This window comes from Oncorhynchus tshawytscha, linkage group LG09, assembly GCF_018296145.1.
Source record: "Oncorhynchus tshawytscha isolate Ot180627B linkage group LG09, Otsh_v2.0, whole genome shotgun sequence".
Classification (NCBI taxonomy): Eukaryota; Metazoa; Chordata; class Actinopteri; order Salmoniformes; family Salmonidae; genus Oncorhynchus; species Oncorhynchus tshawytscha.
Window position 1 is genome coordinate 377146 of NC_056437.1, and position 13595 is coordinate 390740.

Below are 13595 nucleotides of genomic sequence, written 5' to 3' on the forward strand. Positions count from 1 at the left end.
TCTAAGATGGGCCGTACTGTAAGATGGGCCATACTCTAAGATGGGCCGTACTCTAAGATGGACAGTACTCTAAGATGGACCATACTCTAAGATGGACAGTACTCTACGATGGACCGTACTCTACGATGGACAGTACTCTAAGATGGACCATACTCTAAGATGGACAGTACTCTACGATGGACCATACCTTCACGAATAACAGCACTTTGTTTCCTACTGCTTTTAGTGTAGACATATTCAGAAGTAGAATGGAAGTGGTACAGCAGCAGAGAAAGAGCATGGTGCTTACGGCCTGTACCTTAATAGGGTAGACGACAGCCTCTTTGACTAATCGCTTGGCGGCCTGCAGGCCTATAATGTCATCCCAGCGCACAGCGGGGTTCTGTAAATAGATGTCCTTTAGAGAGAGGAGAGGGGTAGAGCTCAGACATTCATTAATAAACACACACATTCCATACAATGGTAGCTCTTCAGTCCTCTAGTGTTTCACCTGAGTATTACAGATTAAAATAACGTCTTCAACGACTTCCCAAAATAACTAAAAAGGATCCTGCTAATAACAGATCTTACCCTGCTCATAACAGCTCTTACCCTGCTCATAACAGCTCTTACCCTGCTAACAACAGCTCTTACCCTGCTCATAACAGCTCTTACCCTGCTCATAACAGCTCTTACCCTGCTAACAACAGCTCTTACCCTGCTCTAACAACAGCTCTTACCCTGCTAACAACAGCTCTTACCCTGCTCACCCTGCTAAAACAGCTCTTACCCTGCTAACAACAGCTCTTACCCTGCTAACAACAGCTCTTACCCTGCTAACAACAGCTAACAACAGCTCTTACCCTCTTACCCTTACCCTGCTCATAACAGCTCTTACCCTGCTAACTGCTCTAATAACAGCTCTTACCCTGCTCATAACAGCTCTTACCCTGCTCATAACAGCTCTTACCCTGCTGACAACAGCTCTTACCCTGCTAACAACAGCTCTTACCCTGCTAACAACAGCTCTTACCCTGCTCATAACTTCTCTTACCCTGCTCATAACTGCTCTTACCCTGCTAACATCAGCTCTTACCCTGCTAACAGCTCTTACCCTGCTCATAACAGCTCTTACCCTGCTCATAACAGCTCTTACCCTGCTCATAACAGCTCTTACCCTGCTAACAACAGCTCTTACCCTGCTCATAACTGCTCTTACCCTGCTAACAGCTCTTACCCTGCTAACAACAGCTCTTACCCTGCTCACAACAGCTCTTACCCTGCTCACAACAGCTCTTACCCTGCTCATAACAGCTCTTACCCTGCTCATAACAGTTCTTACCCTGCTCATAACAGCTCTTACCCTGCTCATAACAGCTCTTACCCTGCTCATAACAGCTCTTACCCTGCTAACAACAGCTCTTACCCTGCTAACAACAGCTCTTACCCTGCTCATAACAGCTCTTACCCTGCTCATAACAGCTCTTACCCTGCTAACAGCTCTTACCCTGCTCATAACAGCTCTTACCCTGCTCATAACAGCTCTTACCCTGCTAACAACAGATCTTACCCTGCTAACAACAGCTCTTACCCTTCTCATAACAGCTCTTACCCTGCTAACAGCTCTTACCCTGCTCATAACAGCTCTTACCCTGCTCATAACAGCTCTTACCCTGCTAATAACAGCAGCCAGATCTCTCATCTCACTGTTCATCCCAATGAAGGCGCTGAGGGGTTTCAGAAGAGGCTCCTGGAGAGAAGAGAACACCATTTTGTGGTTTGAGGTTTGAAATGAGCTCTACACATAGCTCTTCCATGATCTGTGTGCATATGTTCAGACTGTATACGTTACCATGGGTTAAGGGGGAGTACCATGTCATGGGGTCTGGACTTTAGGGGTCAGAGTACAGTACCATGGGGTCTGGACGGTAGGGTTAGGGGTCAGAGTAGAGTATCATGGGGTCTGGACGGTAGGGTTAGGGGTCAGAGTACAGTACCATGGGGTCTGGACAGTAGGGTTAGGGGTCAGAGTACAGTACCATGGGGTCTGGACGGTAGGGTTAGGGGACAGAGTACAGTGTCATGGGGTCTGGACAGTAGGGTTAGGGGTCAGAGTACAGTACCATGGGTTCTGGACGGTAGGGTTAGGGGTCAGAGTACAGTACCATGGGTTCTGGACGGTAGGGTTAGGGGTCAGAGTACAGTATCATGGGGTCTGGACGGTAGGGTTAGGGGTCAGAGTACAGTATCATGGGTTCTGGACGGTAGGGTTAGGGGTCAGAGTACAGTATCATGGGTTCTGGACGGTAGGGTTAGGGGTCAGAGTACAGTATCATGGGGTCTGGACGGTAGGGTTAGGGGTCAGAGTACAGTACCATGGGTTCTGACAGACTGTTGGATGCATCCTGGATAAGGCCTCTGCAGTCAATCAGCTGACCCTAACAGAGAAAAGCAACACAACCACAGGACTATCAACATAGCAAAATACCAGCAGCTAAAACTCATGAAACACTTTGACACTGTGTGTATGTGTCTGTGGACGTGTTTAACTATACTTGTGAGGACCAGAAGTTCCCACTAGAATAGTAAACATTTGGTTTGTCCCCACAAGGTGAAATGTTATTTCTAGGGGGGTTAGGATTAGGTTTAGGAGCTAGGGTTACGGTTAGGATTAGGTTTAGGAGCTAGGGTTACGGTTAGGATTAGGTTTAGGAGCTAGGGTTACGGTTAGGATTAGGTTTAGGAGCTCGGGTTACGGTTAGGTTTAGGAGCTAGGATTAGGTTTAGGAGCTAGGGTTACGGTTAGGATTAGGTTTAGGAGCTAGCGTTAGGATTAGGTTTAGGAGCTAGGGTTAGAATTAGGTTTAGGAGCTAGGGTTAGGATTAGGTTTAGGAGCTAGGGTTACGTTTAGGATTAGGAAAAATAGGATTTAGAATGGGACTGAATTGTGTGTCCCCTCTCGAGGTTAGTTGTACAAAACTGTGTGTGTGTGTGTGTGTTTCCGTTCCCTACCTTCTTCATCTGTCCTTCTCCTGCTCCGTTCCTGATGATGGGGGAAACATTCAGGCCGAACTCTGTCGGCTCTGGAGGAGAGGAGCGCCCCCCGTTCTCCTGCAACCATCAACAATATCTGCCAATCATAATGATCAGCAGGAACAAATGGCACCCTATTCCCCATATTAGAGGTCGACCGATTATGATTTTTTTCCATCGCCAATACCGATACCGATTATTGGAGGACCAAAAAAAGCCGATACTGATTAATCTGACGATTTTTTTTTTTTGTTTGTAATAATGACAATTACAACACTACTGAATGGCTACTTTTCTTTTACCTTAATATAATACATCAATAAAATCAATTTACCCTCAAATAAATAATTAAACATGTTCAATTTGGTTTAAATAATGCAAAAACAAAGTGTTGGAGAAGAAAGTAAAAGTGTAATATGTGCCATGTAAGAAAGCTGACGTTTCAGTTCCTTGCTCAGAACATGAGAACATATGAAAGCTGGTGGTTCCTTTTAACATGAGTCTTCAATATTCCCAGTTAAGTTTTAGGTTGTAGTTATTATAGGAATTATAGGACTATTTCTCTCTATACCAATTGTATTTCATATACCTTTGAATATTGGATGTTCTTATAGGCACTTTAGTATTGCCAGTGTAACAGTATAGCTTCCGTCCCTCTCCTCGCCACTACCTGGGCTCGAACCAGGAACACATCGACAACAGTCACCCTCGAAGCATCGTTACCCATCGCTCCACAAAAGCCGCGGCCCTTGCAGAGCAAGGGGAACAACTACTCCAAGTCTCAGAGCAAGTGACGTCACCGATTGAAACGCAATTAGCGCGCACCCCGCTAACTAGCTAGCCATTTCACATCGGTTACACCAGCATAATCTCGGGAGTTGATGAGCTGTTTATGATTTCAAGCCTAATGCTTGAAGCACAGCGAAGAGCTGCTGTCAAACGTACGAAAGTGCCGTTTGAATGAATGCTTACGAGTCTGCTGCCTACCATCGCTCAGTCAGACTGCTCTATCAAATATCAAATGATAGACTTAATTATAACATAATAACACACAGAAATATGAGCCTTTGGTCATTAATATAGTCAAATCCGGAAACTGTCATTTAGAAAACAAAAGGTTTATTCTTTCAGTGAAATGTGAAACCGTTACGTATTTTATCTAACGGGTGGCATCCCGAAGTCTAAATATTGCTGTTACATTGCACAACCTTCAATGTTATGTCATAATTGTGTACAATTCTGGCAAATTAATTACGGTCTTTGTTAGGAATAAATGGACTTCACACAGTTCCCAACGAGCCAGGCGGCCCAAACTGCTGCATAAACCCTGACTGCTTGCACGGAACGCAAGAGCAGTGACACAATTTCCCATGTTATAAGAAATTCATGTTAGCAGGCAATATCAACTAAATATGCAGGTTTAAAAATATATACTTGTGTATTGACTTTAAAGAAAGGCATTGATGTTTATGGTTAGGTTTGGTGCAACGACAGTGTAAATCATCACCCGTTTGGCAAAGTAGGCTGTGATTCGATAAGAAATGAACAGGCACCGCATCTAACCCTCCCAGTTAGGGGGAGTGATGAGCTCTACAGCAGAGTCTCACAACTCAATCGCTGGTTGAAAACTGTTTTCTGCCCCTCCCAAAAGTTAGAATTTGTAGATAATTGGCCCTCTTTCTGGGACTCACCCACAAACAGGACCAAGCCTGACCTGCTGAGGAGTGACGGACTCCATCCTAGCTGGAGGGGTGCTCTCATCCTATCTACCAACATAGACAGGGCTCTAACTCCTCTAGCTCCACAATGAAATAGGGTGCAGGCCAGGCAGCAGGCTGTTAGCCAGCCTGCCAGCATAGTGGAGTCTGCCACTAGCACAGTCAGTGTAGTCAGCTCAGCTATCACCATTGAGACCGTGTCTGTGCCTCGACCTGGGTTGGGCAAAACTAAACATGGCGGTGTTCGCCTTAGCAATCTCACTAGGATAAAGACCACCTCCATTCCTGTCATTATTGAAAGAGATCATGATACCTCACATCTCAAAATAGGGCTACTTAATGTTAGATCCCTTACTTCAAAGGCAATTATAGTCAATGAACTAATCACTGACCATAATCTTGATGTGATTGGCCTGACTGAAACATGGCTTAAGCCTGATGAATTTACTGTGTTAAATGAGGCCTCATCTCCTGGCTACACTAGTGAACATATCCCCCGTGCATCCCGCAAAGGCGGAGGTGTTGCTAACATTTACGATACCAAATTTCAATTTACAAAAAAAAATGACGTTTTCGTCTTTTGAGCTTCTAGTCATGAAATCTATGCAGCCTACTCAATCACTTTTTATAGCTACTGTTTACAGGCCTCCTGTGCCATATACAGCGTTCCTCACTGAGTTCCCTGAATTCCTATCGGACCTTGTAGTCATAGCAGATAATATTCTAATCTTTGGTGACTTTAATATTCACATGGAAAAGTCCACAGACCCACTCCAAAAGGCTTTCGGAGCCATCATCGACTCAGTGGGTTTTGTCCAACATATCTCTGGACCCACTCACTGTCACAGTCATACGCTGGACCTAGTTTTGTCCCATGGAATAAGTGTTGTGGATCTTAATGTTTTTCCTCATAATCCTGGACTATCGGACCACTATTTTATTACGTTTGCAATTGCAACAAATAATCTGCTCAGACCCCAACCAAGGAACATCAAAAGTCGTGCTATAAATTCACAGACAACACAAAGATTCCTTGATGTCCTTCCAGATTCCCTCTGTCTACCCAAGGACACCAGAGGACAAAAATCAGTTAACCACCTAACTGAGGAACTCAATTTAACCTTGCGCAATACCCTAGATGCAGTTGCACCCCTAAAAACTAAAAACATTTCTCATAAGAAACTAGCTCCCTGGTACACAGAAAATACCCGAGCTCTGAAGCAAGCTTCCAGAAAATTGGAACGGAAATGGCGCCACACCAAACTGGAAGTCTTCCGACTAGCTTGGAAAGACAGTACCGTGCAGTACCGTAGAGCCCTTACTGCTGCTCGATCATCCTATTTTTCTAACTTAATTGAGGAAAATAAGAACAATCCGAAATTCCTTTTTGATACTGTCGCAAAGCTAACTAAAAAGCAGCATTCCCCAAGAGAGGATGACTTTCACTTTAGCAGTGATAAATTCATGAACTTCATTGAGGAAAAGATTATGATTATTAGAAAGCAAATTACGGACTCCTCTTTAAATCTGCGTATTCCTTCAAAGCTCAGTTGTCCTGAGTCTGCACAACTCTCCCAGGACCTAGGATCAAGAGAGACGCTCAAGTGTTTTAGTACTATATCTCTTGACACAATGATGAAAATAATCATGGCCTCTAAACCTTCAAGCTGCATACTGGACCCTATTCCAACTAAACTACTGAAAGAGCTGCTTCCTGTGCTTGGCCCTCCTATGTTGAACACAATCAACGGCTCTCTATCCACCGGATGTGTACAAAACTCACTAAAAGTGGCAGTAATAAAGCCTCTCTTGAAAAAGCCAAACCTTGACCCAGAAAATATAAAAAACTATCGGCCTATATCGAATCTTCCATTCCTCTCAAACATTTTAGAAAAGGCTGTTGCACAGCAACTTACTGCCTTCCTGAAGACAAACAATGTATACGAAATGCTTCAGTCTGGTTTTAGACCCCATCATAGCACTGAGACGGCACTTGTGAAGGTGGTAAATTACATTTTAATGGCATCGGACCGAGGCTCTGCATCTGTCCTCGTGCTCCTAGACCTTAGTGCTGCTTTTGATACCATCGATCACCACATTCTTTTGGAGAGATTGGAAACCCAAATTGGTCTACACGGACAAGTTCTGGCCTGGTTTAGATCTTATCTGTTGGAAAGATATCAGTTTGTCTCTGTGAATGGTTTGTCCTCTGACAAATCAACTGTAAATTTCGGTGTTCCTCAAGGTTCCATTTTGGGACCACTATTGTTTTCACTTGTTTTCGAAAACATAATGTTAACTTTCACTGCTATGCGGATGACACACAGCTGTACATTTCAATGAAACATGGTGAAGCCCCAAAATTGCCTTCGCTAGAAGCATGTGTTTCAGACATAAGGAAGTGGATGGCTGCAAACGTTCTACTTTTAAACTCGGACAAAACAGAGATGCTTGTTCTAGGTCCCAAGAAACAAAGAGATCTTCTGTTGAATCTGACAATTAATCTTAATGGTTGTACAGTCGTCTCAAATAAAACTGTAAAGGACCTCGGCGTTACTTTGGACCCTGATCTCTCTTTTGAAGAACATATCAAGACCATTTCAAGGACAGCTTTTTTCCATCTACGTAACATTGCAAAAATCAGAAACTTTCTGTCCAAAAATTATGCAGAAAAATTAATCCATGCTTTTGTCACTTCTAGGTTAGACTACTGCAATGCTCTACTTTCCGGCTACCTGGATAAAGCACTAAATAAACTTCAGTTGGTGCTAAATACGGTTGCTAGAATCCTGACTAGAACCAAAAAATTTGATCATATTACTCCAGTGCTAGCCTCTCTACACTGGCTTCCTGTCAAAGCAAGGGCTGATTTCAAGGTTTTACTGCTAACCTACAAAGCATTACATGGGCTTGCTCCTACCTATCTCTCTGATTTGGTCCTGCCGTACATACCTACACGTACGCTACGGTCACAAGACGCAGGCCTCCTAATTGTCCCTAGAATTTCTAAGCAAACAGCTGGAGGCAGGGCTTTCTCCTATAGAGCTCCATTTTTATGGAACGGTCTGCCTACCCATGTCAGAGACGCAAACTCGGTCTCAACCTTTAAGTCTTTACTGAAGACTCATCTCTTCAGTGGGTCATATGATTGAGTGTAGTCTGGCCCAGGAGTGGGAAGGTGAACGGAAAGGCTCTGGAGCAACGAACCGCCCTTGCTGTCTCTGCCTGGCCGGTTCCCCTCTTTCCACTGGGATTCTCTGCCTCTAACCCTATTACAGGGGCTGAGTCACTGGCTTACTGGGGCTCTCTCATGCCGTCCCTGGAAGGGGTGCGTCACCTGAGTGGGTTGATTCACTGATGTGGTCATCCTGTCTGGGTTGTCGCCCCCCATGGGTTGTGCCGTGGCGGAGATCTTTGTGGGCTATACTCAGCCTTGTCTCAGGATAGTAAGTTGATGGTTGAAGATATCCCTCTAGTGGTGTGGGGGCTGTGCTTTGGCAAAGTGGGTGGGGTTATATCCTTCCTGTTTGGCCCTGTCCGGGGGTGTCCTCGGATGGGGCCACAGTGTCTCCTGACCCCTCCTGTCTCAGCCTCCAGTATTTATGCTGCAGTAGTTTATGTGTCGGGGGGCTAGGGTTAGTTTGTTATATCTGGAGTACCTCTCCTGTCCTATTCGGTGTCCTGTGTGAATCTAAGTGTGCGTTCTCTAATTCTCTCTTTCTCTCTCTCTCTCGGAGGACCTGAGCCCTAGGACCATGCCCCAGGACTACCTGACATGGTGACTCTTTGCTGTCCCCAGTCCACCTGACCATGCTGCTGCTCCAGTTTCAACTGACCTGGGCCCTGGGACCATGCCCCGGGACTGCCTGACATGATGACTCCTTGCTGTCCCCAGTCCACCTGACCATGCTGCTGCTCCAGTTTCAACTGTTCTGCCTTATTATTATACGACCATGCTGGTCATTTATGAACATTTGAACATCTTGGCCATGTTCTGTAAATAATCTCCACCCGGCACAGCCAGAAGAGGACTGGCCACCCCACATAGCCTGGTTCCTCTCTAGGTTTCTTCCTAGGTTTTGGCCTTTCTAGGGAGTTTTTCCTAGCCACTGTGCTTCTACACCTGCATTGCTTGCTGTTTGGGGTTTTAGGCTGGGTTTCTGTACAGCACTTTGAGATATCAGCTGATGTACGAAGGGCTATATAAATACATTTGATTTGATTTGATCGATTATATGCAATGCAGGACACGCTAGATAAACTAGTATTATCATCAACCATATGTAGTTAACTAGTGATTATGTTAAGATTGATTGTTTTTTATAAGATAAGTTTAATGCTAGCTAGTAACTTACCTTGGCTTCTTGCTGCCCTCACGTAACAGGTTAGGGTTAGCTTGCCATGCAGGCTCCTCGTGGAGTGCAATGTAAGGCAGGTGGTTAGAGCATTGGACTAGTAACCGGAAGGTTGCAAAAACGATTCCCCGAGCTGACAAGGTACAAATCTGTCGTTCTGCCCCTGAACAGGCAGTTAACCCACTGTTCCTAGGCCGTAATTGAAAATAAGAATGTGTTCTTAACTGACTTGCCTTGATAAATAAAGGTGTAAAACTTTTTTTTTTTTTAATAGTGTCCAAAAATACAGATTTCCGATTGTTATGAAAACTTGAAATCGGCCCTAATTAATCGGCCATTCCGATTAATCGGTCGACCTCTACCCCATATAGTGCAGTTTGACCAGGTCCCATACAGTTCTATATAGGGAATAGAGTGCCATTTGGGATGTCACATGGTACAAACAGCCTGTTCCATCTGGTGTGTCTATAGTGAAATGTAAGCACATTCAGTAAACTAATTTGATTGTTTGAAACAGAGTGGTGTGAAAACGTACACCAACAGCTTTACTGGCGTCCTTGACCACCATCTTGGGTTCTGTCTTCTTGACTCCACCCCTGGAGGGGGGTCTGTGGGAGGAGTTTATTCTGGGCAGGGGCTGAACTCCAGTGCAGGGGACCCTGAAGGACACAGACAGGTAGACAGACGGACAGACAGAACACAGCTAAGAGCTACACAGAACACTGATATTGAGCCATTCCAGAAATCCAACACCATACTCTGAAGCTTGTTTTAACAGAGAAAAAAGGCTCACCTCTTTTTTCCACAACTTCTTGCATGTCTACTTTCAACTAGATTGAAAAGAGATGAACAGGAGATAACCCAAAACACATAGCAATTAATGATATGATGCATTACCACATATTACCACAACATAACCTATATCTCTGAAACTGCAGGTTCTTTTTCAATAGGTTTTCATTGAAATGGTGTATTTGTGTATGTATACATTATTATTTTGTTTTGCTACAGAAAATGCAGTGTCTTATGAGCCCACGTGGGCTGGGCATCCTTGAAGATGCATGGCACTATAATAATACAAACATCTAAATGATTAAAGTGAGATTCTGTCGCCACGCCAACCTGGTTCTGGCAGTTTCTTGGTTAGTTTGGGATATCTCTGGAACTTGATGAAGTAGTAACTCTCATACTCCATCAACACAGTGTCCAGGTCTATATTGTCACACACTTCAAACCGCCGGAAGCAGACATTGGTATCCTGTTCCAGAGCACTGGCAGCATCCACGTACCTGTCAACAACATAGTCATGTTCAAGTCGAGCCCTCTGTAGACCTAGGCTACTTTACAGGAATCAGACTAGATATGCAGTATATCACACTGACTTACCCTGCCTCCATTAAATGATGAAAGATTAATATGAGTAGATTTCTTCTTCTGGACTCTGTTCTCATGTCATCCTAATGTAAGAAACGAGTTAATCAGTGTAATATAATGATAAGCCAGGTAACAACCAGACATCTGCAACATGATCAGCTTTCTGTTCCAGCACCATATTCACCACACAGCACCAAGACAGATTGCCTAGGCAACAGTGGACGCTGAATGACTCATGCACCTAGCTAGCTAACTGGTTAGCTTGTGAAAGTTAACTTACTTAATACAAACACGATGCGAAAAATATAGTATTTGTATATTAAGCCATATTGATCTAAACAATACTAACCGCCTCTCTTGCTTGATTCGCGGTTCTGATAGATTGATAAGAAAGTTCCATTGTGGATGTTGCGATCTGTCGGCGTGACACTTTGTGGTTTCTGGTTTGGGCAAAATGCCGTGTTCAAAACAACTGGGAACTCGGAACATACGAGACCAAATCATGACGTCAGTGATCTTCAGGTCGGCATGTCGGAGCTCTAGAAAGAGACCCGGGTTGGAATTCCGTTTAAATGGATTTTTCCTAGTCGGAGCTCGTTTTTTCCCCGAGTTCCCATTTGTTTTGAACGCACTGAATTCTGAGATTTCCGAGTTCCCAGGTGTTTTGAACGCGGCATTACTGACCATAGCGACGAACAAACAAAACGTTTTGGAAGCTGATTCGGGTCTCTCCCATAACTCCGCCCCATAGGTACTGTTGCTACTTGCTGCCACCTAACCGAACCAGACGACCAAGTCTCTCATCAACAATGGGTGCATTCGTAAATTCACTCCGGAGTGCCGGAGTGTGCTCTGGGCGTTCGTAAATTTACGCCGGAGTGTGCTAGGGGCGTTCATAAATCTACACCCGGAGTGTGCTCTGGGCCTTCGTAAATTTACACCCGGAGTGTGCTCTGGATGTTCGTAAATTCACGCCGGAGTGTGCTCTGGGCGTTCGTAAATTCACCCGGAGTGTGCTCTGGGCCTTCGTAGCCGGAGTGTGCTCTGGGCCTTCGTAAATTCACGCCGGAGTGTGCTCTGGGCCTTCGTAAATTCACGCCGGAGTGTGCTCTGGGCGTTCGTAAATTCACGCCGGAGTGTGCTCTGGGCGTTCGTAAATTCACGCCGGAGTGTGCTCTGGGCGTTCGTAAATTCACGCTGGAGTGTGCTCTGGGCGTTTGTAAATTCACGCCGGAGTGTGCTCTGGGCGTTCGTAAATTCACGCCGGAGTGTGCTCTGGGCGTTCGTAAATTCACGCTGGAGTGTGCTCTGGAGTGTGCTCTATCAGATTGTCAGCTGCTAAATCCCGAGCGTTTCGGCTGTTGGAGCGTCCAGAGCGCACACTGCTAGCTACTTCCAGACACAAATGAGAGAACACTTCACTGACCATTTTACTCACCCTAGAAGAGGCTGTTTTCATGTTATCCAGATCGTTGGTGAGTGTAACTGTGTTGCTGGCAACAATTGAATTGCGCATCTTTTTTGCTGACGTTTAGTGACACCGGCCATATTCAACTGGTGTTGAGCGTTCGTAAACTCTGGCACACTCAGACGAGAGTGATTTGAAATCGGAGTAGATACCCAGAGAGAATTTACGAACACGCCCTATGTACCGAACATGAATCAGATCGGGCAAGGTGCTGCAAGCTAGCAGCTAATATGATGGCTTGTACATTTCAGAAAGTATTCACACCTCTTGACTTTTTCCACATTTTGTTGTGTTACAGCCTGAATTTAAAATGGATTAAGTTGAGATTTTGTTTTAGTGGCCTACACACACACAATACCCTATAACGTTAAAGTGAAGTTTTCAGAAATGTTTACAAATTAAATAAAAATGAAAATATGAAATGTCTTGAGTCAATAAGTATTCAACCCCTTTGTTATCACAACATACGCCTAGTTTCCTGAAACAAGACACATTTTTACTCCTGAACTTATTTAGGCTTCACTACTTCACAGGAGAACCATTTGAACGTAAACTTTTATTTTGATCAAAATGTGTTTTTAGGAATGCCTTCTGGAACATGTGAACTTTCATGTGCCTTAATAACAAACGTGTATGCCATCTGTAAATACGAATACAATTGTTAAATTACAAGCCTAGTTGTTTTAGCTACAGAAAAAGATGATTGGCTGAGATAATGAGTGGGCTGGACATGCCGAGAGACAAGTTCAGATTGGTCTGCCATGTAGCACGCTTCTGTCTATTTGAACTGGTCAGTATGTATAGGTAATCCTGTCTAACACGGCTTAAAAAAAAAAAAAAATATATATATATATATATATATATATATATATATATATATATATATATATATATATATATCACGTAATAGAACTGCATAAGTGTTGCTCTCCACTTTCTGGAGGACCGAGTTTTGAAATCAGTGGAATTGGTGTATGATAGCTAAGGAGTTTGAGAAAACACCTGTCTCCGGATCACATCTTCAAACTAAGGGCAACCATGGCATCTGTGACAGGGAGAAGCATCCATTTCATGTATACGGGTAAGATAGTGTGGCAAACTACATTTTCAGATATTACTTGTTTCTAATTTTGACAGAAAGTCATTTTCATTTCAAGATAAACTGTACCGTTAGCTTGCCAGCTAACGTTAGCTGGGTGGCTCGCTAGCTAACAGTATGTGTATGATCTTTGTAGTAATATCATTCATATCTCAGAGCCGTTGTATTGATCAAATGGAGGACATGTTGCACTATCAACTCTGTAGGAGTTGTATATAGGAAGTCGATCACCCTCACTTTCAGTGCGATAATTGCCTGCTTGCGGAGGGCTACAGAGAAGAAGTGGCTACGCTGGGCATACAAATAGCTAATTTGCACAGGCTTCTGGGAAAGCCAAGACCAGTGATGTTCTCATTTTTCTCCACTCTGAGGGCCGTGCATTGCGCTGGGCTGATGGGAGTCTCACCTTTGGGCAGGCTATCTTTGGTGGACTGGCCGCTGCTAGGAAGTGATCGCTCACTAACAGAGAATGGAGTCGGCAGGACCTTTGTTGCTGAATTGCGGGATGATCCTTTCCTGGACCTGGCTGGCCGGACAGGCAGACACGTCACCGTTCATTGCGGAAGTC

General features: G+C 44.3%; 1 protein-coding gene across 2 annotated transcripts in view; it reads right to left on the reverse strand.

Annotated features, from left to right (window-relative positions):
* katnal2 (katanin p60 subunit A-like 2) overlaps positions 1 to 12036 on the reverse strand; it is a 31234-nt gene extending 19198 nt beyond the window's left edge. Inside the window, exons 1-9 of one of the 2 annotated variants that reach the window (XM_042326358.1) lie at positions 11899 to 12036; positions 10473 to 10543; positions 10209 to 10375; positions 9880 to 9916; positions 9622 to 9745; positions 2993 to 3091; positions 2355 to 2417; positions 1652 to 1729; positions 299 to 397 (exon numbers count right to left, since the gene is read on the reverse strand). In XM_042326358.1, coding sequence (XP_042182292.1) covers positions 299 to 397; positions 1652 to 1729; positions 2355 to 2417; positions 2993 to 3091; positions 9622 to 9745; positions 9880 to 9916; positions 10209 to 10375; positions 10473 to 10543; positions 11899 to 11976 — 816 coding nt within the window. In that variant the 5' untranslated portion in view covers positions 11977 to 12036. Of the gene's footprint in view, positions 1 to 298; positions 398 to 1651; positions 1730 to 2354; positions 2418 to 2992; positions 3092 to 9621; positions 9746 to 9879; positions 9917 to 10208; positions 10376 to 10472; positions 10544 to 10809; positions 10948 to 11898 lie in introns of those variants that run through there. The other variant, XM_042326359.1, reaches the window with a different exon arrangement.
* Positions 12037 to 13595: the final 1559 nt, after the last annotated feature.